General features: G+C 37.3%; 2 protein-coding genes across 2 annotated transcripts in view; both read left to right on the top strand.

Moving 5' to 3' along the window:
• klf12b (Kruppel like factor 12b) overlaps positions 1-23647 on the top strand; it is a 54355-nt gene extending 30708 nt beyond the window's left edge. Inside the window, exons 3-6 of the mRNA XM_087803681.1 lie at positions 3624-4152; positions 8323-8458; positions 18304-18461; positions 18541-23647. Of these exons, the coding sequence (XP_087659807.1) occupies positions 3624-4152; positions 8323-8458; positions 18304-18461; positions 18541-18722 (1005 nt within the window). The 3' untranslated portion in view covers positions 18723-23647. The remainder of the gene's footprint in view (positions 1-3623; positions 4153-8322; positions 8459-18303; positions 18462-18540) is intronic.
• The window catches only part of tbc1d4 (TBC1 domain family, member 4), a 343760-nt gene that overhangs the window by 117949 nt on the left and 201663 nt on the right, over positions 1-24148 (top strand). The gene's annotated exons all lie outside the window — the stretch shown is intronic.

The raw sequence follows: 24148 nt of genomic DNA, 5'->3' as shown, positions 1-24148 counted from the left end.
GAGCAGTTGCCCGGAGAAGTTTCGCAGGTTAGAACTTTAGCCCTAATCTCAAATGTTGACCCATTTGAAACACTATACTTATAATATACTTTAATATTATATTATAGTGATAATAATACACGATTTATAACCATAACATTTCTGTATTTATGAATTAGAATTTTTAATAACATTTCTTTTTTTTAACGTCTTTGTTCCCTTAAACCAATCAGAATAATTATATAAAAATATATTTTTTCGTTTTTATATCATAATTGTTTTACCCATATTATGTCACAATAAGTTATTATTCATTATACATTACATTAAAGTCAATTATATCATGGGCCGTAAATTGTGGTCGTACATTTGTTTAAAACTTTTTTGTTGTTATACAACAGACCTGGGCAAATGTGGCACGGGGTCCACACAGGGCCCCTTGACTCCATCTACGGGGCCCACATTAACTCTTTGTTTGAATATCTTTTCCTTGTAGTGCTTTTATGTGATTTTTTTTTAAATACAATGTATATACAATTAAATATTTTTCACAATTTATTGAATTTCATTTCTTTATCATGCCTTTTTGTGCATATATTTTTCTAAAAATCTTCGTTTAAATATCATTTTTTCTGCCTTTTATTTGTTATCTTACCTTATACTTTTCGTAGTGTTTTTATACAATATTCTTGATAAAATGTATATATAATAATAATACATTTTTATATATAATATAATAATTTAATAAAATGATGGCAGGACACTTTGCAAGTTTGCATTTGATGTATAATTTATTGTAAAACACATAATATATGCAATGTTTTTTAGAATCTTAAAATAAAATGAATTGTAATAAAATGATATACAATCAAATAAAAACCTAATCTTACTTTCGAATGTCCTTTAATCTATTTATCTTAAAATGTTCCCATCATATAAAATTCTTTGTATCCCTTTCTTTTTCTTTTTAGGCTTGAGGGCCCCTCATTTATAAAGTCAATATCTATAGAAGTAAGTAAGTAATAGTTAATAATATTTGTAAAGCTCCTTTCTAGACCAGGGTCACAAAGCACTTGAACCATCAGAAACAATACACAGTTAAAATACATATATATTTAAAAACTGTTAAAGGCCAAGACAACATAAGACAAACACAGGAGTCCCAGAAAATTAGGGAAAAGGCTGCACAAATAAAAAGGTCTTAATATGTTTTTTTTTTGTGTGTCTTAACAAGAAGGATCTGTCTCGCCTGCAGTTAATTCAAAACTCTGCAGCGAGAATCCGACCTGCTCTAGTAGAAGAACTCACATTTGCCCCCGACCCATTTCACCCCTTTTATACACCTACCTAGATCTATTTTGCTCTCTTAGAAAGTCTGGTTTGAAAAATATCTAAATTTAACTTTATTTAAACTTTATAAGAAATTATATTTCGTGACTTTTTTCTGTGAATAAAGCTACAAACTTACCCGGCCCCCCATCAGAGAAGGGAAAAGTTTGGGGGACCCCTGTGTCCCATAAGTTTTTACAAATCAACTTTTAATTCAACCGAGCTAAATTTCCTAGTGACTAATTCATCACTAGAAGAGGATCGATTCTGTACCCCCCAAAAAATCTAAGTAAAAAATAAAGATCATTTTGGGATGGGAAGACCACACAGCCTTTATCGCCGGTGAGTTTATCAGCATGTGTGCGAGCCTGAGCTGCGGCTCGACCTCCAGCCTCGCAGCTGGTGCAGCTATGAATCACAAATGTTTCTACCTCACTTACCTCGGCGGAATGATTCACAGCTAACATGATCGACACGATGATAGACGCGGAAACGAGATACGTTGGGTTTTCCTCAGATATCTTCATCGTCTTCTTCTTCAACTCCAGATCAACGGGTCATTTGTTCTAGATCTGAAGCAGCTCCATCTGTCGCGAGGAGAAAAACACCTCGAGAAACTCTTGAGCCTACCAGCCGTGGCCTCAGGAGGCCTCTCGCCCCGGAGAGGGGAGACAGTCAGGAAATTGAGCCCATATGATGTTTTTCCACTGTCACAGAGATTTGGGGGAGATACATGTGAGGCCACGAGGAGTGCAAATCTGTGGGAGTGATGGAAAACAGGAGGGAGGATAACTCAAGAGGGAATGACAGGGGACCACGGAAGACACTATCTTTAGTCGCACATGTGTATGACATCATCGGCAGACTTCACCAGATGAGGGAAACAAAAGTGTGAATAAGTGCGAGGGAATTTCTTTTTTTTATTGCGTTATCTCAAGGTCAAGATGACCCGAAGACCCGGAAACAAATGTGTTTGTGGTATCCCTTGTGTTGTCTCTGGGTCAAGGTGGACAACATTTGTTTTTGGGTCTTTGGGTAACATTGACCCTTGGATAACACAAGGCATACCATATAAACATTTGTTTTTCAGGCCTTTTGGTCACCTTGACCCAGAAACGACACAAGGGATACCACAAACACATTGGTTTTTGGGCGTTCAGGTCACCTTGATCCAGAAACAACACAAGGGATACCACAAACACATTTGTTTCAGGCCTTTGGGTCACCCTTCACCCAGAAACTCACAAGAGATACCAAAGACACATTTGTTTTTGGGCATTCAGGTCACCTTGACCAAGAAACAACACAAGGGATACCACAAACACATTTGTTTTTGGGCATTCAGGTCACCTTGACCCAGAAACAACACAAGGGATACCACAAACGCATTTTTTTTGTTTTGCGTTCAGGTCACCTTGACCCAAAAACAACACAAGGGATACCACAAACACATTTGTTTTCAGGCCTTTGGGTCACCTTCACCCAGAAACTCACAAGGGATACCACAGACACATTTGTTTTTGGGCATTCAGGTCACCTTGACCAAGAAACAACACAAGGGATACCACAAACACATTTGTTTTCAGGCCTTTGGGTCACCTTGACCCAGAAACAACACAAGGGATACAAGGGATACCACAAACACGTTGTTTTTTTTTTGGCATTCAGGTCACCTTGACCAGAAACAACACAAGGGATACCACAGACATGTTTTCCGTCCTTTGTGTTAGTTTGACCCAGAGACAACACAAGGGATCTTGACCCTTCAAAAATCATTTTAACATTTTTATTTGTAAATGAATGTATTAAAACATATTTATATATTGTATTTATTTTGTCATGTTGTCCCTTAAAAAAAAACAAAAAAAACACTCGAAAATACTATGAGATTCCCTGATAGTTCATACTCATCAACTGAATAGAATATCTTTAAATACTGTAACTCTCTTATTTCCATTGAGAACCTGTTACTAAAACATTTAAAAAATATCGACCATATTAACTTGGTATATCTTTTAATTTGTCAATCATTGTATGTTTTTTTTTTTGGCATTAAGTGATATTACAGACTGGATTCAGTGAATAAAAAATAAAATAATATATATAGGTTAAAAATAAGATTTATAAGAATAAATCATTATGTGTTGAGTAAAACACTAAAACAAAGTAGCCATAAAACAAATAATAATTCATAATTATTGTTTTAAAAATGGTACAAATTGGAATCCAAACATACTAGCTCAATAATAAAATGTATTTAAATATGTCTACCGCTGCTCTTGAAGTTACCAATACTTGTGTTCTTCTGCCAACAGTCGCCCAAAGTGCGCCCTTACTCTGCGATGGACAGCGTTCCCTTCTTCCTCAGCCGAGTCAAACCCGAACCTCCCGAGGACCTGCTCGCCAACGACCTTCACTTCCACACGCAGACGGAGCCCGTCGACCTGTCCATCAACAAGGCTCGCTCCTCCTCCTCATCCGCCGCCACCCCCACCAAGTCGTCCTCCTCGCCCCTGAGATCGGCGTTCTCGCCGTCCTCCTTATCCTCCTCCTCCCCGTCGGTCATCACCTCGGCCTCCTCGGTGCTCTCGCCGGGCCCCCTGGTCGCCCCGGGAACAGGGATGAGAGGTCAGCCGTATTTGCACATCCTGCACTCTGTTCCGCCGCCTCCGTCCAGCCCTCTGAGCCTGCAGGGAGCGGGGAAGCTGGGCAGCCATGTTCACAGGATCCCAGTTGTGGTCCAGTCACTGCCCCTCATGTACACTACGGCGGTGCGCTCGCCCTCCAGCATCAACAACGCCATCATGCTACCTCTGCTGGAAGAGGCCAAAAGCCAGGGCAAAGGTGAGACTCGCTCTCATTACCCACCGCGGCTCCATCACCGTGAGCGGAAAAAAAAACAAACAAACGAGTCATTCGGAAATACTTGCGTGACGATTCTGAAGGTTTTATAAGCGTTTGTAACGTCAATAGGAGATAGAAGAGATGAATAATGGTTGTTATTTTCTCATCTTAGACCAATATATATATGCTTTTAAATGCATTTTATTAAAAAGTCAACCAGAAATTCATATTATCTAAAGCAGGGAGCATGATGTGGTTACAATAAAAATAATTAAATAAAGACCAGGAAATACTTAAATTATTTTATTTATTCATTAGATCGTAGATATACAAGTGGTATCAGAAAAAAGCAACACCTTTTACTAACCTTTGTGTTGTCTCAGGGTCAATGTGACCCGAAAACAAATGTTCACCTTGACCCTGAGATAGCTAAATAGATACCACAAATAAATTTGTTTTCGGCCTTCCAGGTCACCTCGACCCTGACATAACACAAGGGATTCCAAAAACACATTTATTTTTAAGGTCTTAGGGTTACCTTGACCCTGAGATAACACAAGGGTAACAACAAACACATTTGATTTTGGGCCTTTGGGTCACCTTGACCCTGAGCTAACACAAGGGATACCACATACACATTCATTTTCGGGCCTTCAGGTCACCTTGACCCTGAGATAACACAAGGGATACAACAAACACATTTGATTTTGGGCCTTTGGGTCACCTTGACCCTGAGCTAACACGAGGGATACCACAAACACATTTGTTTTCGGGCCTTCGGGTCACCTTTAACCTGAGATAACACAATGGATACCACAAACACATTTGTTTTCGGGCCTTCGGGTCACCTTGACCCAGAGATAACACAATGGATACCACAAACACATTTGTTTTCGGGCCTTTGGGTCACCTTGACCATGAGATAACACAATGGATACCACAAACACATTTGTTTTCTGGCCTTTGGGTTACCTTGACCCTGAGATAACACAAGGGATACCACAAACACATGCCACAAATTTGGATAATTTCTTACCACATTATGTCCGGGGGTAAAAGACGCATACAACTGTCCAAAAATGTGACTGTGGTATCCCTTGTGTTATCACAGGGTCAAGGTGACCCGAAAACAAATGTGTTTGTGGTATCCATTGTGGTATCCCTTGTGTTGTTTCTGGGTCAAGGTGACCTGAATCCCTAAAAACAAATGTGTTTGTGGTATCCCTTGTGTTGTCTCTGGGTCAAGGTGACCCGAAGGCCAGAAAACAAATGTGTTTGTGGTATCCATTGTGGCATCCAATGCATACAAAAAACACCCTTTACTAACCTTTGTGTTGTCTCAGGGTCTTTCAACGACCTCCACCACTGCATATGTATTTAAGGTCGTTTACCTCTACCCAGAGACAACACAAGGGATACCACAAACAAATTTGTTTCCGGGCCTTTGGCTCACAATGACCCTGAAATAACACAAGGGTAAAATAATCTTGAAACCCAGATCTGGAGATATAAAAGTCGGAAATAATAATTCTCGTTTGTTCATTTATATTTTAAAAAGGATTAATCAAAACATCTCATCACATCAAAAGCGTCATTTTAATGAACTACATTATTATTTTGTTAAAGAAACCCATGAATGTCTACTTCAATCTTTTATGGATCTCTGGAAATTCATCATCAATTCATTGACTTCATCTTTTCAAATACTTTTGACAGTCATGAAAGGGACCAGACATAAAATGCAACTGTAACCACATAACATTGAAAATATCAAACACAGTTTCAAGGCTTTACATTCAAGATATGCACGTAAAGACATTCATTTATAGACTATTTAATCACACGTTGTGACATTGAGACGACCTATTGTGAGCATAACTGGGTGGATATTTATTCCGGTACAGGGAGCCGCTACCTGTCTCTCTGTGCGCCGCTTCAGTTTTCACCTCCACCCAGTTATTGGTTTTTCTTTCTGGGTGTGGTTTTTACTGCCGACCACTGGGAGTGGACTTACAGTCCGTGCTCTCGTCTCACCCAGAACTGTACACAGGGCGAGTGTTTGCTCTTGAAGAAGTTCCCGTCCGACACATTTAGAACTTCATCTCGCACACAAACAAAAACACACCCTCAGATAGAGGAACCCGGTCATCTGGGTGTGGTGGTCCTGAGAGATGGGCGGGGTTTTTTTTATGCTCTTCAGGAGAGGAAAAAAGGCGAAGAGGAAAAACAAGACTTGCATAAGAGGGTGTGGATGGATATTGAAGATGGGTGGCACTTAAATAAACACTTGCTTGCACATAAACACGGTCCAGCGAGCGCTCTGCCCAGCGCCGAAGGTAGCAAACACTGGAGACGACTGTGCACTGGGTGTGGTGGACTCACTTTTTAACAAGCTGAACACAGAAAACTGGACATTTACGGCTCTCAGAACCTCCATTAAATCCATCAGAGTGTCCTGATGTTGCAGTTTTATAATAACTGAAGCAGTTTCACATGAAAGCTAATGATAATCTTGATTAAATTAAAATATAACAAAATATAAGGACAAGGAAGCACTAATAAAAGAAAAAATAAACAAACAAAAAATATTTTTGAGTTTGTTCTACTGATAAATATAATGATCTTTATACTTTTCTATTAGAAAAACTCTAGTTTTAACCATCTACACATGTGTATAGATTATTATTTATTCATTTAATACATTTATTTTATTTATAACAAGCAGGCAACCAAAAATATAGAAATAAATTATCCCTACATTTTACTTTATTGAATTCTTTTTGAACATTTTAGCTGTTAATAATTTTCAATTTTGCTTACATTTTATTTGTTTGTATTTTCCCTTTATCGCACTAAAATTAAAGTTCTGTATGAAAGCAACAGTTTTTATTATTACTCCAGAGAAATAATTTAAAAAAAAGAAAGTATTTACTATGTTTCCTCTAATTTATTTATATATATATATATATATATTCTTAGCAAATATGTGTTTTTTTGTTTTTTGTATACAAATATAAACCAATTTAATTCGTCATTCAACATATAATTTGAAGTTACTTTTTATTTTTCAGGTTAATTGTTAAATATTTATTTAAAAAAAAGATAATTCATATAGACATCAAATCCAGATACTTTATCTATATTATTATTAAATTATATATATATATAGTTAGTGTTTGTTATTGTATTGTTATTTGTTATTGTTATTATACTATAACGCTTGTATTTATTAAATTAATGATGAGTATTTGAGCTGTTTTAATTTTATAATGTGATTATTCATATGCTTTTATGCAAGTGTCAAAAATGGAATCAACCCTAATACTTGTGTGTAAAATTCGACGTCTCTATCCAATGTTAAAAAAATAAAAAAAAAACCTAAAAAGCTACACATAAGTTAGCGAAAGATCCTGTTTACATAAAGTTTTAATGTGCAGTGATGCAACTCGCGCTCCACGCCAAAAACATGCTTACACACATCCTCGCACCCACGCTCGGAGCGCTCACACCCACATGTATAAATACAGGTTCGCCATCCTGTCTAGGAGAGGGCGGGTACCCTTCCTTTTCACGGCTGTCTCCAGCGAGGGGTTGTCATGGAAACAGGGCATGACTGGAGACAACAGGAGCGAGAGAAAGCGATCCAGTGCTCTGCCCACCTCGCTGCCACTTCTCTTTTGTGTCAAAATACCTCTTTCCTGCTCATGATGCATTTCTCGATAATTGCGGGTTGTCCACGGAAATAGGCTTACTAGTGACCACTGCATGCAGCGGGCCACAATGAGCTGGAACCCTAGAGTGTAAAAAAGCACAAAAGCTCCCGCTGAAAAAGCGATCTCTTTTTTTTTTTTATAGCCGATTACTGGCCGTTATATGAGTGGCAGCTGGAACTGAGGAAACTAGAATTCCGAAAGCTTTCTTTTATGATTTAAAGCGACTTTAAGTGCAGTAAAATACCAACAAACCCGCAGTTCCGGTAATAACCACCGCTCAAAAGTAAGTATTTCATAGGACCTTACATCACTGTTAAGCGACAGAAACTCAATTAAAAAAAAAAAAAAATCCATCACAAAATGTCTATTATCAAGGCTTATGGATGTGTTTTTCATGGGGCCGAACCCCAGATTGAGGATGATTCACCAAGTTTATTTTTTCCAATGTTCATTCCAGCACACGCGGACCACAACGGTTTGTCGCCGAGGCAGATCAAGAGCGACAGCGACGACGACGACCTGCCAAACGTGACCCTGGACAGTGTTAACGAGACGGGCTCCACGGCGCTCTCTATAGCCCGAGCTGTGCAAGAGTGAGTATCTTTGTTTGACAAGAACATTCGCACGATGATATTTATCGCTTAGGAATAAAGTGCAAATAAAGAAATCGGTTTGAAATATCACTATTTTCTGTATCTCTAAAATCCTTAATCTATCAGTGAGTCCTGATGTTGCAGTTTGATAATAACTGAAGCAGTTTCACATGAAAACTAATGGAAATCTTAATGATATAAAAATATAACAAAATATGAAGACAAGGAAGCACTAATAAAAGTAAAAATAAACAATAAAATGATTTTTGAGTTTGTTCTACTGATAAATATAATGTTTTTTATACTTTTCTATTAGAAACACTAAAGTTTTTAACCATCTACACATGTGTATAGATTATCGTTCATTTATTTAATACATTTATTTTATTTCTAACAAGCAAGCAACCACAAATATATAAATAAATGATCCCTACATTTCACTTAATTGAATATCTAATAATAGAGAGTGAGGAATAAAGTGCAAATAAAAAAAAAAAGTTAAAAATATCACTATTTTCTGTATATTATATTTATATTTTCTTGACCCTTTTCTTGGGGTCATTTGTTTTAAGGGCCTTTGGGTCACCTTGACCCTGATTTAACATAAGGGTTCAGGCATAACCCTTTAATCTTCTTTGCATTACATTTTGACCTATTTATTTAAAGGAAAAAAGGCAAAAATATATATAATAAAGTAGGAATATCGCGGTAATACAATTGAGAATATGACGTTTAAAAAAAAAAAAAATCCATTTAATTTGACGACAGGTGTTTCATGTCACCATGAAAAGTCTATTTCTACTGTTTTTCCTCTCGTCCTGGTCCTCCTGTGTGGTTCTGAAACTTCCACTCTTGGATGCATCTGTCGTTCTTTGCCCTGTTTGGCCTGTTGTCATCAGAACTCCTGTGGTGCTGGTCCATCTGTGTTGAACTTGAAGGGGGGGGGGGGGGGCGATAGGAAACACTCATCTGCAAATGACAGCTCAATGTATCCGGATCACGGGAGGGAAATCAGACGCAGAGCAGGACTTGGCTCGGCCTCGCCCTCTTCCTCTGATGGTCGTAAAGTAGCGAGCAGTCAGGAGCAGCCGTCTGGCCAGACTCAAGTGGATGCCCGTTGTTTAGTCTTACTGAGGGGGAAAGTATTCCAGGCTGGATTCCTGTTAATAACACTGAAACTTTCTGTTGCATAATCCAAGTGTGTGACCTCAGATTCCATACAGGATCAGGGGAGGGAGGTGGATGGATACGGGCTAAACAACTGCAAAGTTTTTAATGCAGTTGAGCAGAAAATATTAAGCTTTGCGCTCATATAACTGACATTACGGTATTTACAAAGCCTTAACACAGACTAGACTCACCTGCTCAGGAGTCAAGAGTTAAGCAGGCTTTTATTAAGGTTCCCTCTGATTGATCCAAATGACTAAAGAACTTTTCTCTTGGCATGTTTACAATAAAACTAAAAAAAATAGCATAAATCGCTGGCAACTGTTCCGTTGAGTTCGCTGAGAGGGAGTGAGACAGAGAAAAAGAAGGGTAGGAATCCAATTTGGTATAGTGAAAATTTAACCCTTGTTGTCTCTGGGTCAAGGTGACCCGAAGACCCGGATACAAATGTGTTTGGGGTATCCCTTGTTCTATCTCAGGGTCAAGGTGACAAGAAGGCCTGAAAAAGAAATGATGTATATTTTACGGGAAGGGTTTTGGGTTAAGAAAACAGTGTTGTGTTGTTTCACATTTCTTTCGAGGAGTGTGAGTCTTAAAATAAAAAACATATTATTTAGTTTAGTTTTACTACAGCATCTAAAACATCTGCTGGTCGTTTCATTTGTTAATTGCCAGAAAAACAACAACAAAACACAAGTCCAGGAGTTTGGAATTGTAAAAGTTCAAACGTTTTTTTTAATTGATTGATTTAAGCCATTTTAGGTTTGATAATGTAAATGTAAAATCAATGGTGGATAATTAAATTTCCCAAGGTATCAATTTATAAACTGTGACTGTTGTGAGAGGCCTTTAAGCTTAAAAAAAAGGATTGGGTTGATGACGCCTCATGATACATCATCAGGCCACTAGATGGCACTCTCAGTCTGCTTTATAATATCTGGCTCTGATCGACTAATTCAATGATACCTGGTATCATTTTCACTGAGAGTGCCATCTAGTGGCCTTTCAAACTGTATCATGATACAGCAACAGTTGCATCATGAGGCCCCATCAACCCATCACTATCTATACCTAATTTTTATTTTACTTTCATTTTATATAATATAATTATATTAATTATATGAATATAATAAAGTACATCAATATGAATATTTCCATAACAAAAAACATTAGAAAGCCACTTCATGACTTTTTAACCTTTGTGTTATCTCAGGACCAGGTTGACTCGAAGGCCCAAAACAAATGTGTTTTTGGTATCCCTTGTGTTCACCTTGACCCAGAAAAAACAAAAGGGATATACCTAATACGGATTTGTTTTTTGGAACTTCGGGTCACCTTGACCCTGAGATAACACAAGGATTAAACTTTTGTCGGAGAAATGTACAAAAAATAAAGAAAGGTTGAGAAAACCGAATCCTAAATTGAAGTAACATTTTGAGTTAAACACATACATCTGTTATTTTTTTGGATATCATTCAGGAGGTCCAAATAAACACAGTTGGAGGCTCACATGTGGCCCACAGACCGCAATAAGAACTCACAATGATGTTGGATAACTGGCAGATATAGAAATTGGAATTAATCTGGGAATTGATATTGAGTTAATAGTAGTTGTTAAAAGGGGTTAAAGAAACTTTTTTTCAGGGTCAAACCAAAATGAAAGTTGATACCAAGTGGTGAACTTTTAGTTGTTGCCGTGGATAGAAAGTACTTCCTGTACTCGCGTCGACAACACATATCTAAATTAGATCACTCCGTACAGTTTAAAAGGAAACGAGAGTTGGTGGGACCGTCGTACAAAGTTGACCAAACTTTTTCTTTAAATCTCATCTTAAAAGTGTTCCTGGACGGAACCGGCTTTGAACCGCGACTGCAGTGTTTCGCAAACACTCCGCCGGACTCTCATGCGGGTTATTAAAAGAGACAAGTTGTGCCCCCGAGTGCAGCGTGCGGCACCAGGTGGTCCGAGGAGAACAGGGGTTGGCAGGGCCCAACCTTTCACGGCCCAAGCTTTCACTATGGAGATAAATCACCGGGGCCGGGGTTTTAGCGAGGAACGCTGCCAGCGCCTGCCCACACACACACACACACACACACACTCTCCTCAGTGTGTGAAAGTGCAGACTCGGTCGTGAGGGAACTGTACTCTCGGATTTTAATGCGTGTGACCGAGAAAGTACATGGGTTTATATCAGATGTGTGTGTGTGTTTGCTCGGCGTTCACACTTTTGTTTGTGCAAACCGGACGGAACAGCTGGTTCCAGAAAGAGGTCGGCCATTGTCAACAGGAACACAGACTTTGCATGTTTGTATGTGCAAAACAAAGCAGTCTGTAGTCGCCTTGAGTTACCGCGCCGGCCCGGAAACACGTGCTCTTGTATTGACACTTTTTTTTTATCTTGAAGCCATCGTTTTTTTACATTCATGGAAGGACAGTGATCTGGAGAGAAACACAGAGTAGAAGATGACAGTGTCTGTGGCTTTTATATTTTATATCCACAGATAAAAAAGAACGGTGGAACTCAAGGGAAAAGAACAGAGGAGAGTGTGTATGTGTCATATATACGCCTCCGTATTCATGAGCTTCCCAAGGGGCCTCTGAGTATAGACTCTACGAGAGAAGAGAGGTTTTTTTAGTGTAATTTTTTGTTTTTAGATGGTGGTTAAGTAATACTTCTTGTTTTCTTTTTTAGCTTTTATTTTCATGTACTCGATAAAGACATGTTATTATGCACGTTTCAAGATTATTATTTTTTTAAATCGTCAACATTTTTTCTTGTTTTTTATCATTATTGACTTACTTTTTTTTATAAAATATTATTGTATTAAACATGTCGACGGCTACTTCATTTTTTCTCGCAGCATATTTATCCGATTATCGGCTTCAGGAAGCTGCAGAGACGGAGGTTTTTTACTGAAGGATCCAGATCTAAAAGAAAGGCAAATGTTCAAAGACAGTATTCAAAATACTGCTTTCCTGCTCATCCAAGAATTTAATCTGTGAAATGACATTTAAAAAAAATTGGTGCTTTGTGTATATATCATGATCTATTTATAAATATGACATTTAGATTAAATCAAAAGGGAATATAGCTAAGCTTCCATTTCAATTGGAATTTAAAGTAGTTTTATAAAAAACATTTATTAAAAAAAAAAAAAACTCAATTACTCTTATTCTTAATATTTACGCTTTTATGATGCAGATATTTCTGTTAAAGGAAATATAACAAAAATGCAATATAAGCATTTTTTCCTCTGCAAAAAAGGGAGCCGTCTCGCCTGCAGTTAATCCGATACTCTGCAGTGTGAATTCTGACCTGCTCTAGTAGAAGAACTCACATTTTCCTGATCATTAAAACTCTTCACTGGCTGCCAGTTTCTTTCACAATAAATTTTAATATTCTGGTTCTTACTTTCAGATCTATTCATGGTCAGACTCCTGCTTACATCAGTGATCTGATCCAGACTTACACCCCAGCTCGGGCTCTGAGGTCTGTGGATCAGAATCTACTGATGGTTCCTGAACACACTTCAGGACCAGAGGAGAGAAATCCTTCCAGGCTGTTGCTCCTAAGCTTTGGAACGATCTTCCTCTCTCTCTTTGTTTGATGATCTACTGACTCCTTCAAGAAACATCTTAAGACATTCTTATTTGTGCAGGTTTTTCCCTGATTTTCTGGGACTCCTGTGTTTGTCTTATGTGTCTTTATCTTTTAAAGTATATATTTTAACTGTGTATTGTTTTTTAAAGTTAAAGTGCTTTGTGACCCTGGTCTAGAAATGTGCTCTACAAATAACCATCACTTACTTACTGTGTTTGTGCAAACTGAACATGGACTTGCCTGAATGGGCCCAATTTCACCCAAAAATAATACTTTAAGAACAAATCGTAACAAAAAAAATACTGACACAAGCATAAAATTTACTTTTGTCAAAACTGTTTCATGTTAATTTTATATAAAACAATTTGTGATGGTAACCCAGTTCCAGTGTGCATTACCTTCATAAAACAAGTTATTTTCGTTTTTTCGACTATAGGAATGTTTTCTTGACGCAGTAACGTTTTTAGATTTCCAGGTAAAGCAGATAAATGTACTATATGTCAAGGAGTGTCTTCCTCAAGTGTGTGAGTGTTTGGGTTTTTCGCTCCAGGCTTGTCTACTTAAATCTGGCTTTTCCCCAAGGACCGGAGGGTCGTACAGCAGAATGGGGAAGTGGGTGGAGGGGTGAGTCGAATAAAGGGGGGTTGGTGGGTGAACAGGTACATCAGTGCCTGATGGCCAGTCTTCCATTTCCAGGACACACAATAACACACATTGCGTCTTTAACCTTCACATGTTTTCTTCATCCATCTATAATTCCGAGTTAATGCATCAAAGGACACAATCTAGTTCTGCCAGGTAAATCGAGGGGGTCACACTTTCCCTTTTCTCTCGCCCCGGAATTGCTTCAGATAAAAAGACGAAGAAGATTATGTTTTTCGCCTCCGGGCTCTCGTGACAAATGGCTGATTATTTCTACGAATCTGGGTAAAGTACATTAACACTGGCAAGGAACAGATCCGTAACAGTCTACCTGGTGTCGCTTATCATAAAGTCAAATGGCAAAATGAGCTGAAGTAATGAGGAAGTGAAAGGGGAAGTAGATTCATTTGTTAACATGAATGCAGTTGCTTCTAAATTAAACTTTTTTTCTATGTTAACCTTGAACAAATTGCTCTTAAACGAAATATGCTTTTTTGTTAGCGTCAACTTTGACTCGGTTTAACAGAGAATATTAGTCTTAATGTAGATGACAGCAGTCTGTCTATGCATTACTGAAGGTTTTTTCTGTACTTAATGTCAGTTATGGACTTTTAAGCTTTTAAGTCAAACCGATACTTTTTTGTTTTTTTAATTCAATTTTACTGCAGTACAGTTTGAATCTTTTTCACATAGTAACCTATTTTGTCTTTGTTCCTAGATTCAATCATTTTTGGTTATTACCATTTATTCTATGAAAAATCTGCACTGTTTTCAAATGCTAAAATTAATTCCACCTCGTCACACAAATCCCAAGTGTACTTACCAATTCCTAGCGTAGATTTACAGCATCACTGGAATCTTCAGGAGTGATGGGCTGATGAAGCTTCATGAAACAGTGTCATGTTGTTGAGAGGTCAGTAGGTGGCGCCATCAGTTTAAAAATGAGGTTTTTTAATTAGAAAAGTTGTTTGATACAAAGAAAAATTGTACAAAGACCGCCATCTAGTGGACATTAATGACACTGTTTCATGAAGCTTCATCAGACCATCACTAATCTTCAGAGGTCAACACATTAACGTCTTTATTGAGGCTGTAGCTAGCTTCCTCCCAGACCACATCAAATTTTTTGATAGGGCCAGCTTTGGATCTCAGACCATGACTTTGACACATGTCCTCGAGATGATAATAGAGCTGTTTAATGTAAAACTTCTCTTCTTCTTCTTGTCTTTGTGAGATTTCCCTCAGAGGTTGCCAGAGCAAGTCCTCCACTTGAACTTATCTTGATCGTCCTCCTGAGTCCCATCTATCATCTTCATTTCCTCATTTACCACATTAAGCTCCAACCTTCTCCATCCAACACTGTCTCTCCTGTCACTTTGCCAAACCTTCTGTCCTTCCTAACATTAACATTCCTAATTTTTTTTCTTGTCTTTTCTGGTCGCTCCTCTGTTCAACCTCAGTGTCTTCTTTTCACTTCTGACATACTGTAGGCTACTACTTTCCCATAAGGCGTCCCTTTACCTTAAGCTTTTCTGTGGTAGATCCACCGTGCCTGCACTCTCCTCTTCATCTTTCCTAAATCCTAGTGATGGTTTGATGAAGCTTCATGAAGCAGTGTCATTATTTTCAGAGTCCACTAGATGGCAGTCTCTGCACTATTTTCCTTTGTTTTGAACAACTTTTCTAGTGAAACATCACATCATTTATAAACTGATGGCGCCACCTACTGACCTCTAAACAACATGACACTGCTTCATGAAGCTTCATCAGACCATCACGACTAAACCACTGTCAAATACTTTCAGACCAGCCCCATGACATTTTTTCATATCCATTTTGGCATATTGAGCCTGAATAGTTTTAGAATAATTATTTAAGCTAATGCTAATATAGAGCATTTTCAGTACTAAAGTTTCATTTTGATTTATATCATGGTTTCTGAGTACAAGCGTGTCTAAAGTGTTCAATATACATTCATTATCTTTACCGCTAAATCCCTTATGGGTGTTGCAAGGGGGGCTGGGGCCTAGTCCCTTCGGGTGTGAGATGGGGGACACCCTGGAGAGGACACCAGTTTGTCGCAGGGCACACAAATACATACAACCATTCACACTCATACCTACGAACAATTTCCCCAAGTTCTCAATCAACCTCTGTGTGTTTTTGAACTGTGATTGGAAACCGGAGTAAACCCAGGTAACCCTTGGAGAACATACAAAGTCCATGCCGAAAGGTCACAAGTTGCCTCCCTCGAGACCCGGAAGCGAACCGACAACCTTCTTGCCGTGATGCCATCGCGCCAACCGTGCGCCCTGGTGTTCAATATTGAACCTTTAAATGACGCCTCAGAGCAGTAAATTGGTTGCGGGCGAGTCTAAACTGCGATGTTAGTGGAAACAATTTGAAGGGAGGCAGTTTTTCACATGATGTTTCAATGTCTAAGGCGCCTGTGAAGCGATGCAGAAAATGAAGAAACGAGAGTTCAACTTCGTTTCTGACCCATATTATCACTTCCTGCTCAGACTGGAGTTGGAAATAACCCAGATGCAGAAGGTGGGAGCTTCTCTCGGCGTGCATGTGAACGGCGTCGGTGAGACAGGATGTGGTCGGCGTGCGGTGGAGACAGTTCACGAGATAGAAAAGTCAAACCCCGCTTGAGAGTCTTTGCTTCTCACCTGAAGGCCACTAAGAGCTGGTTCTGAGCCACCGCTGGCAGAGTATTGCTAAATATACCCTGCTGATAATACTCCACCCTTCTGGTACACAGAGATCCAATTGTCTTGTCTCTCAGTAAGCTGGCGTGTCCCAGTCACATGTCCATGGTTATGTGAAAGGCGCTCACTATTTCCATTGGGAGAGAAGGTTTAGTGACAACAATTATTCTTCTGAACACTACATGTTCAGCATCAACATTTTTATATATACAATAATGTGTTAATACAATCAGATACAAACTGATTGACATAGAATTTATGGCACAAACGTCTCGTTATTGACAAGTAAGGTGTTCTCACAGGCAGCAAACTCAAATGTGACGCAACTCCTCCCCCTACTGGTAGAACGTTGCAATTGCGGACGTTCTTAAGTAAACATTAGAAACGAATTCATTTTAGCCTTTAACAATTATTATTAACGGAGAGATAAAGAGATATTCCAATGTAAAATAAACACACGGTCTAAAAACACATTTTATTTCAAATGTTTTTGTGAATGTCAATGATTAAAGCCTTTGATGAGTGTAAAAGTATTTGATATATCTGTCAATCTTTAAGAATACTTGAATATTTTTGATTACAGAAACCAAATATGTTTATATATAATCTGAAGAACACAATTTACATAATATAAAACAAGATGATAAGTTTCCTAAAATTAAAAACACAAGAATAAAGAAAATAAATCCATATTACGGGGGATATATTTAAAAAAGAAAAAAAAAGTGTGTAAAAGAAATCTTTGGAATAAACATAGCAATGCCATAAAAATCCAGTGTGGATGTTTTAATGAAAATATAATCAATATTAAACGATAAATAAAAGGGTTGCTTTTAGTAGAAAGGAAAAATAAACAACAACAAAAATGAAGTAATATACTGTAGGTAAAAGGGCAAATTTTTGTAATCATATTTTCTATTTTAGTAATGAATTTAATGGTAAAAACGAATTAATATAAGGAAAATGGAAGTCTTAAAATCTCAATAATAAGTGGATGTTTTTGAACTGAACATCTCAAGATAAGAAAAAATGGCGAAAAGAGTCCTACAACAAAAACGGATATCACAGATTATGTTTAGTAAGAAATGTTCAATTCAAAAAGATTAATGAGATTAAATAACTTAACCTTAAAATAAGTTTTAAATATTTGTACATGATTTGATGCAGTTTCAGACTGAACAAATGCTTTTCAACACAAAAGTCGGGTTGCTTGTGTAGCTAACATCAATAAGGCGAGCTTTGTGTCTCATCCTAAATTTGCGAAAACAATACCAACATTATATGTTTGTGCTATTGATTCTATGAATTTCATTACTTCAGCATTCATTTAATTTGTTCTTTTATCCTTGATGTTTTTCCTTAAGCGATTAAAAACAACATTCTCAATCTGCAGATGCTATCATCTCTGCGGCTACATTTGACAACCATGCTAAAAGGCTACAGCTAACAATCCTGGTTCTTTGAAAAACAAGATATTTTAAACAGCAGTTTAACTAGAATGTAATCATATATTAATCAAAATATCCTCAAAGCGATATATTTTGTTTTCAAAGCTATTGGAGAAAATACGTTATTGCTAACAGTTTATGCTATTTTCATGCTAGCATCACATGGTTCGCATCTCATGCATTTAAATGAAAGTGTTTCTAAAGAGTTCTTAATCAAAATTGATGTAAATATTAAATGTTTTATTGTTTATTTTTTTTTCCCCCATTTGTAGTTCGATGTCGCCGTTCAGTATTGACAGCATACGACGTCCGCGGAGATCCGAGTCACCGGATTCCAAGAAAAGAAGAATCCACCGATGTGACTTTGAGGGCTGCAATAAAGTTTACACCAAAAGTTCCCACCTTAAAGCACATCGGAGAACGCACACAGGTGAGCCGAAAAAAAACAACCTGTTGCACGATCCCAGAAGAGGAGTTTTTCTAAGTGTGTTGTGTGTTTGTGCGATCAGGGGAAAAGCCATACAAATGCACTTGGGACGGCTGCACGTGGAAGTTCGCCCGCTCCGACGAGCTGACCCGGCATTACCGAAAACACACGGGGGTGAAGCCCTTCAAGTGTGCGGACTGTGACCGCAGCTTCTCCAGATCCGACCACTTAGCCCTGCACCGGCGGAGGCACATGCTGGTGTGAGGTCCAGAGATTGGCGAGACCACCGAAGACGGAGCTGGATCTCCTCGTGAATGTTACTCAGCTGGCCTGATCGCTCACTAACACGCGTGTGGGGAGAAGGAAAAAAAAAAAACGTGCACAAAAAGCTGATTTGAGCACAAGACCGGGTCACTTCTGGATCCTCCTCTGGGGTCCCACGGAATACTTCAGCAGGATCTATTATCGGAGCCGAACCAGGCCGAAAACTGTCTTTTACAGCACTGTTTGTAAATGTTAGATTTTTAAACTCTTCATATGGAGTAAGAAATGCAATCACAGTTTTTTTTTTCCTCTTTTTAATATCCATCTTTGATTTGAATGGCTTTCCAGCATTCATAATGTGAAAACCCTCCACCCCCCCGCCCACCACACTCTAAAAAAAAAAGACGGGCCCTTGTGGAGCCACGGCAGTATTGAGAGAGAACGGATCGACCTCATCGAAAAAACCTGCATTTTCATCACACCAGCAACTCTTCTAACCCACGAGTCATCCTCATCCATCTTTACGTCGAGCCTCTTTCGAAAAAAGCGTTTTTTCTTAACTTTTTTTTGGTGGATTTCGTGCTGTGATTAGCAATCAGTAAAGTGCAATCTTAAAGGATACTTTCAGTATAATGACGTTTTTTTGTTTGTTTTTTCAATGCTTGCTTTGGTCAATACAAACCCTCACGTACAGGGAACCCTTTCTTTCTTTCTTTCTTTCTTTCTTTCTTTCATTCTTTCTTTCTTTCTTTCTTTCGGAACAATCATATTTCCAGGATGTGAAGAATACAGAGGCACCTTACAGACTCCAAATGAAGGACTTTTTTTTTCTTTTTTTTTTTTTTTGGACTCTTACGGATGTGATGTTGAATTTCTACGACGGAAGAGCAATACACGCTGATCAAAGAGACGAGGGGCCCGCTTGGGCTTCCTCGTCCGAATCTGAGGAGTAACGCCATCGGTTCAGTCCGTTCCTCTCTGTTGCTAATGTTGTTCAACGTTTCAATGTCAGTATCTCAACCGTCGCCGCCATTTAAAGGACCCATGGATGATTTTTGACTCGTTATTTCCTTCACAAATGCTTGTGTCGGGTAGTTTTTTCTTCTTTATGAAGAGTTCTTAGACTAACTAAGGGAGAGAAACACGGTCCTGAACCTCCTCCCAGATCCTTTGAGGTCCAGGAATAATATTAAAATAAGAAAACTGGATGAGCGAAGGTTCTACCTTGAGTCACTCCCATATGACTGAAAATGTTATTTTGGTGGAAAGTCAAGATACTTGTTCAATGGTTGAATTCTGATTTTTTTTTTTAAAGAAAAACAATCCTATCAATCGAGAAGTTTGTTATGAAGAACATCTTTTATCCTTTTATCCCAAATGTCTACGTCTAGGATTTCAATTTTTACTCAAGAGCAAAATCTTTTTTCTTTAAATTAGGTAGACTTTCGTTTATTTACTACAACTTGAGTAACTTTTAAAGTTGGTTTTCCGTACCGAGCTGTGTGTATCCTCAATCTTTCAATCACCACAGGTGAGAGTAGGAATGTAGATCCACTGGCCTTTGGCTCAGCTCATTCTGCATCACGATGGACGCTCCAAGAAATTAAAATACTTAATTCTAAGGATTTGACCTCTAACCTAGAAAAGCCATACAGCTCTATTCCATGAAAAATTGCTTAAGATTCTTATAAAATAGCCAAAAATGTTTGTATCTTATTTAAACAAAAAACTATATAAAACATGTGTAAGATGTAACAGAAAAAAACAAAAAACTAAAAAAAATCTGAAAGAAGTCAAGATGCATTTTTTCTATTCATATTTAAATAAATATAAATTATTATATCCTTTACAAAACTAAACAGTTTTTTACAAGGAAAATAACAAAAATTCTTGGATTTTCCCAATTTTTGGTTCAACAACGTCTCCTCTCGGCAAATCTTCAAGCCTCCCGATGGCTTTGTGAATGATTCATAATCTCTACGGGTCCTTTAAATCCACCATTAAACTCATGTTTCCAGAATGTCTTAGTCAGTTCCCTCGATACAGCATTACCAGTGATGAACCAGGAGACAAATTTTTAAAAATGCTGCTAAAAATCTGACCTTTTATGACAGTTTTTTAAAAAATATTTTCCTTTCTTTCCAGCAGCAAGCATTATCAGGATCTCCTCACCGAATGTATCATAATGTATCTTACGTTTATTTAAGTATTATTTGTGCACATGTCATTAGTTTCTGGCTGTTCGTATCATTTCTGGCCACAAAAAAAAAAAGCATATCAGCACCTTGTTTGTTTCAAAGTATTCATTTGTTGATCAAGATGTCAAATTATAATCCAATAACCACGCTCGTATTTTATCACCCTTATAATGTATATATCATTTTAAGATCGAGGGGGCGCTATATCTCCTTTGCTGTAAATCTGTTTGGGTTTGTTTTTTTTTCCGGAAAATGTTGTAATATATGTGATAGTGAAGAATTAAGGCAGAAATGTAATACAAAGTTTTACGCTTTTGTACATAGACGTTGAAAGAAATAGGGCTCTTGATTAGCTACAGGAAATACATTTATACAAGTCTTTTCAGACTGATTTATGGAATTTGATATACATCGAAAACGGGGCTAACAGTGTTCATTATGTATATGACCATATGTGATGTTATATAGCATTTTTTTTAAATATATATATATAAATATATATATATATATTGTGGTTAATGAAGCTCATGATCAAACGCTTTCAGCGGCTCCAAATTATTTATAGACTTTAACCCCGTCATGGTACTTGGTTTCCTTCAACATATCGACTCTGCATGCCTTAATGAAAAAAAAAGAAAGAAAAGAAAACATGAATTCGATCAGACAGGGTGTATTGTATTTATCTCTCGACAATATTTGAAAGCATAATTTTGTAACGGATAACAGGGTCAAAGTTATGCAATAATAACGACATGATAATAATAATAATGATGAAAATAGTGCCTCATGCTACACACTCGTGCTCAATTAACACACTTCAAACTGCTTTGGGTTCTGAATGGAAATAAGCACAAACAATATGCACTTCGAATCCCTTTTTTTCTTCTTCATCGTTGCAAAAATGCAGCTTCCTCTTACACAAACAGGGTTTTCTCGCAATATTGACGGAGCTTTACCGTTGAATGCCGACCATTGTAAGAGGTTATTAATCCGCAGCTCGATATGGAAAGTTGTTTCAAAACATATTAAAGTGTAAGAGAAATCCAAACTGTTACATAAAAACATGAACATTTCCTTTTGTTTTTGTAAGTGCAAAAACCTCAGATTAAAAAAAAGTACAAAAACATGTTTAAATTAATCAAATTTGCTTCTCTCTCATAGCCATATATATTTAATTTTCCAGGTTCTATATCATGATTAAATTAAGAAAAAAAAGAAAAAGGAGCATGAAATATTTTTCCCTCTGGATTTTCACTGAGATCTACTAAATTTACATCATCACAACAATTTCCAGTCAAAACCGCCCCACATTTATTCATGAACATTTTGTTTGAAAAAAATTAAAAGTCGAAAATTGCATTTTCAATGTGAAAATTATGTATTTGACAAAAAAACATAAGCAACTTACATATCAGTAAACACAAATACATTATGAATATGTTTTTATTACAATACAAAAATTAGTTGACAAGTTTAATATTAAATAAAAAAACGTGTATTTAAAATGATCAAACCTGGAGAATGTATTTCATGGCCTCCTCAAAACCCCTACTATGTATTTCTTATTTTTTTAATATGGATATACACAAATAACGGTTACAAAAAATACCACTTTAACTGTATTAATTCAGTTTACGTTTGCACAAGTGTATTGGATTACTTATTTTTGCAAACATTTTGGATTACACGAGTAAATTTGTATATTATATTTGTACTATCATCGTTTTATAATACATTTAATCTGCCGGAAAACATTCGCACAAGAAAATGCAATATAATGTATAACCACTAGAGGTCGTTGTTGTTTCGCTTTTCGAACATAAAATTCATTCCTTTCATAAGTAGATTTTAAAGACGACTTCAAAGGCTAAAAAAAACAAATAGTCCAGTATGAGATGAGCAATAAAAGACCACGTGCTGTGAGCTGCAATGAAAATTCTACCTACAATGGTCGGGATTCACCTCCAGAATTGATCAGTGTAATTCCTAGATCCTCGCAAAATCTTTTATTGTCTTAATGATAATTTGCGTGAGTTTTATCTTTCTTATCTGGGGTCAAACGTCTAGTTTAAAACGAACTTATATTTTAACTTTTCCTCTGGCTTGAAATCTTCCCTTTAAAATACCATAGTTGACCTGAAAATATCAACGTCCTGAAAGCTCAGTTTCCGGTCAGTTGCCTAAAAAGAGGTTCTACCAAATGTTTTTGTCATGAAGAAAAAAAAAAAAAAAGTTTGCTATTCCAGCTTTGTAACGACGCCTTTACTAATGAAAATGGATCTTAAACATTTAAAGCTACTTAATTTGTCTGTTTTGATTTCACTTTGAGGATGCTTTAAATTCACATTCTTTCCCTTTGTATTTATGTAAAGTGAGTGTCGTGTAAATATATTCCGATCTTTTTATGTGATATTGCTTCAAAAAGGGAGATTCTGCTCATGGAACAACCACATCTGTAAGTAAAAAAAAAAAGAAAAAAAAAAGAAAATTGAAAAGTGATGTTTGACAAAGCATCCTCGACAGGTGACCTTTTGTTCTGTTACACTTGATTTCTCTCTTTCTTTTTTTCCTCTACGAGTTGTATTCAGTCAGTGGTTTGTCCTTTTTCTGTATTTTTCATATGGATGGAGCTGTGAAATTAAAAACGAGTTCAAACATATAAATGTATATTAATATCCTTGGAGGCATGAAGGTTAATAAAAATAATTGCATTTTGTATGTAACATGGAGGAATGTTGCCGCCTGCTCTCTGTGACCGTGTGATGACGCAGGAGAAACTCGATCCCTGCGCTCACGTTCACTGGTATTCCCGAGTGTAGTCTTGGAAATCCAGGAGCTGTTCATGAGACTCTCGCTCTGAAGTAGAACATAATACTGTTCAGTCTATAGTTGGTTAAATTGAAAAATCAAGATCCGATTTCCATCCATTCCTTCATATTTAGAGTAGATTTTCTCAATGTGAACGAGCAGTCTATCGTCTTTACCGTATCTTTGAGGTAGACGTAATTGATTTCTCTCTAGTAACCACAGTCTGAAACTTTGAGGAGCTGATCCTCATCGTTTGCCATCAAAACAGAGGGGAATTCATTTTGAGACAGAACAAATCCCGAGGCACCAAATTAAAAACCCCTGTGCAGACCTCTGCCAAGCAGCTCATTTTACCCAATCACATTACTTCCCCCACCCCTAAAATGATTGACCTAAATTTATTTTAAAAATAATTCCTGT

The sequence above is a fragment of the Callionymus lyra genome, chromosome 12 (assembly GCF_982586985.1).
Source record: "Callionymus lyra chromosome 12, fCalLyr1.hap1.1, whole genome shotgun sequence".
Taxonomy (NCBI): domain Eukaryota; kingdom Metazoa; phylum Chordata; class Actinopteri; order Syngnathiformes; family Callionymidae; genus Callionymus; species Callionymus lyra.
Note: the sequence above shows the minus strand (reverse complement) of the source record. Positions and strands in the feature narration are given on the sequence as shown.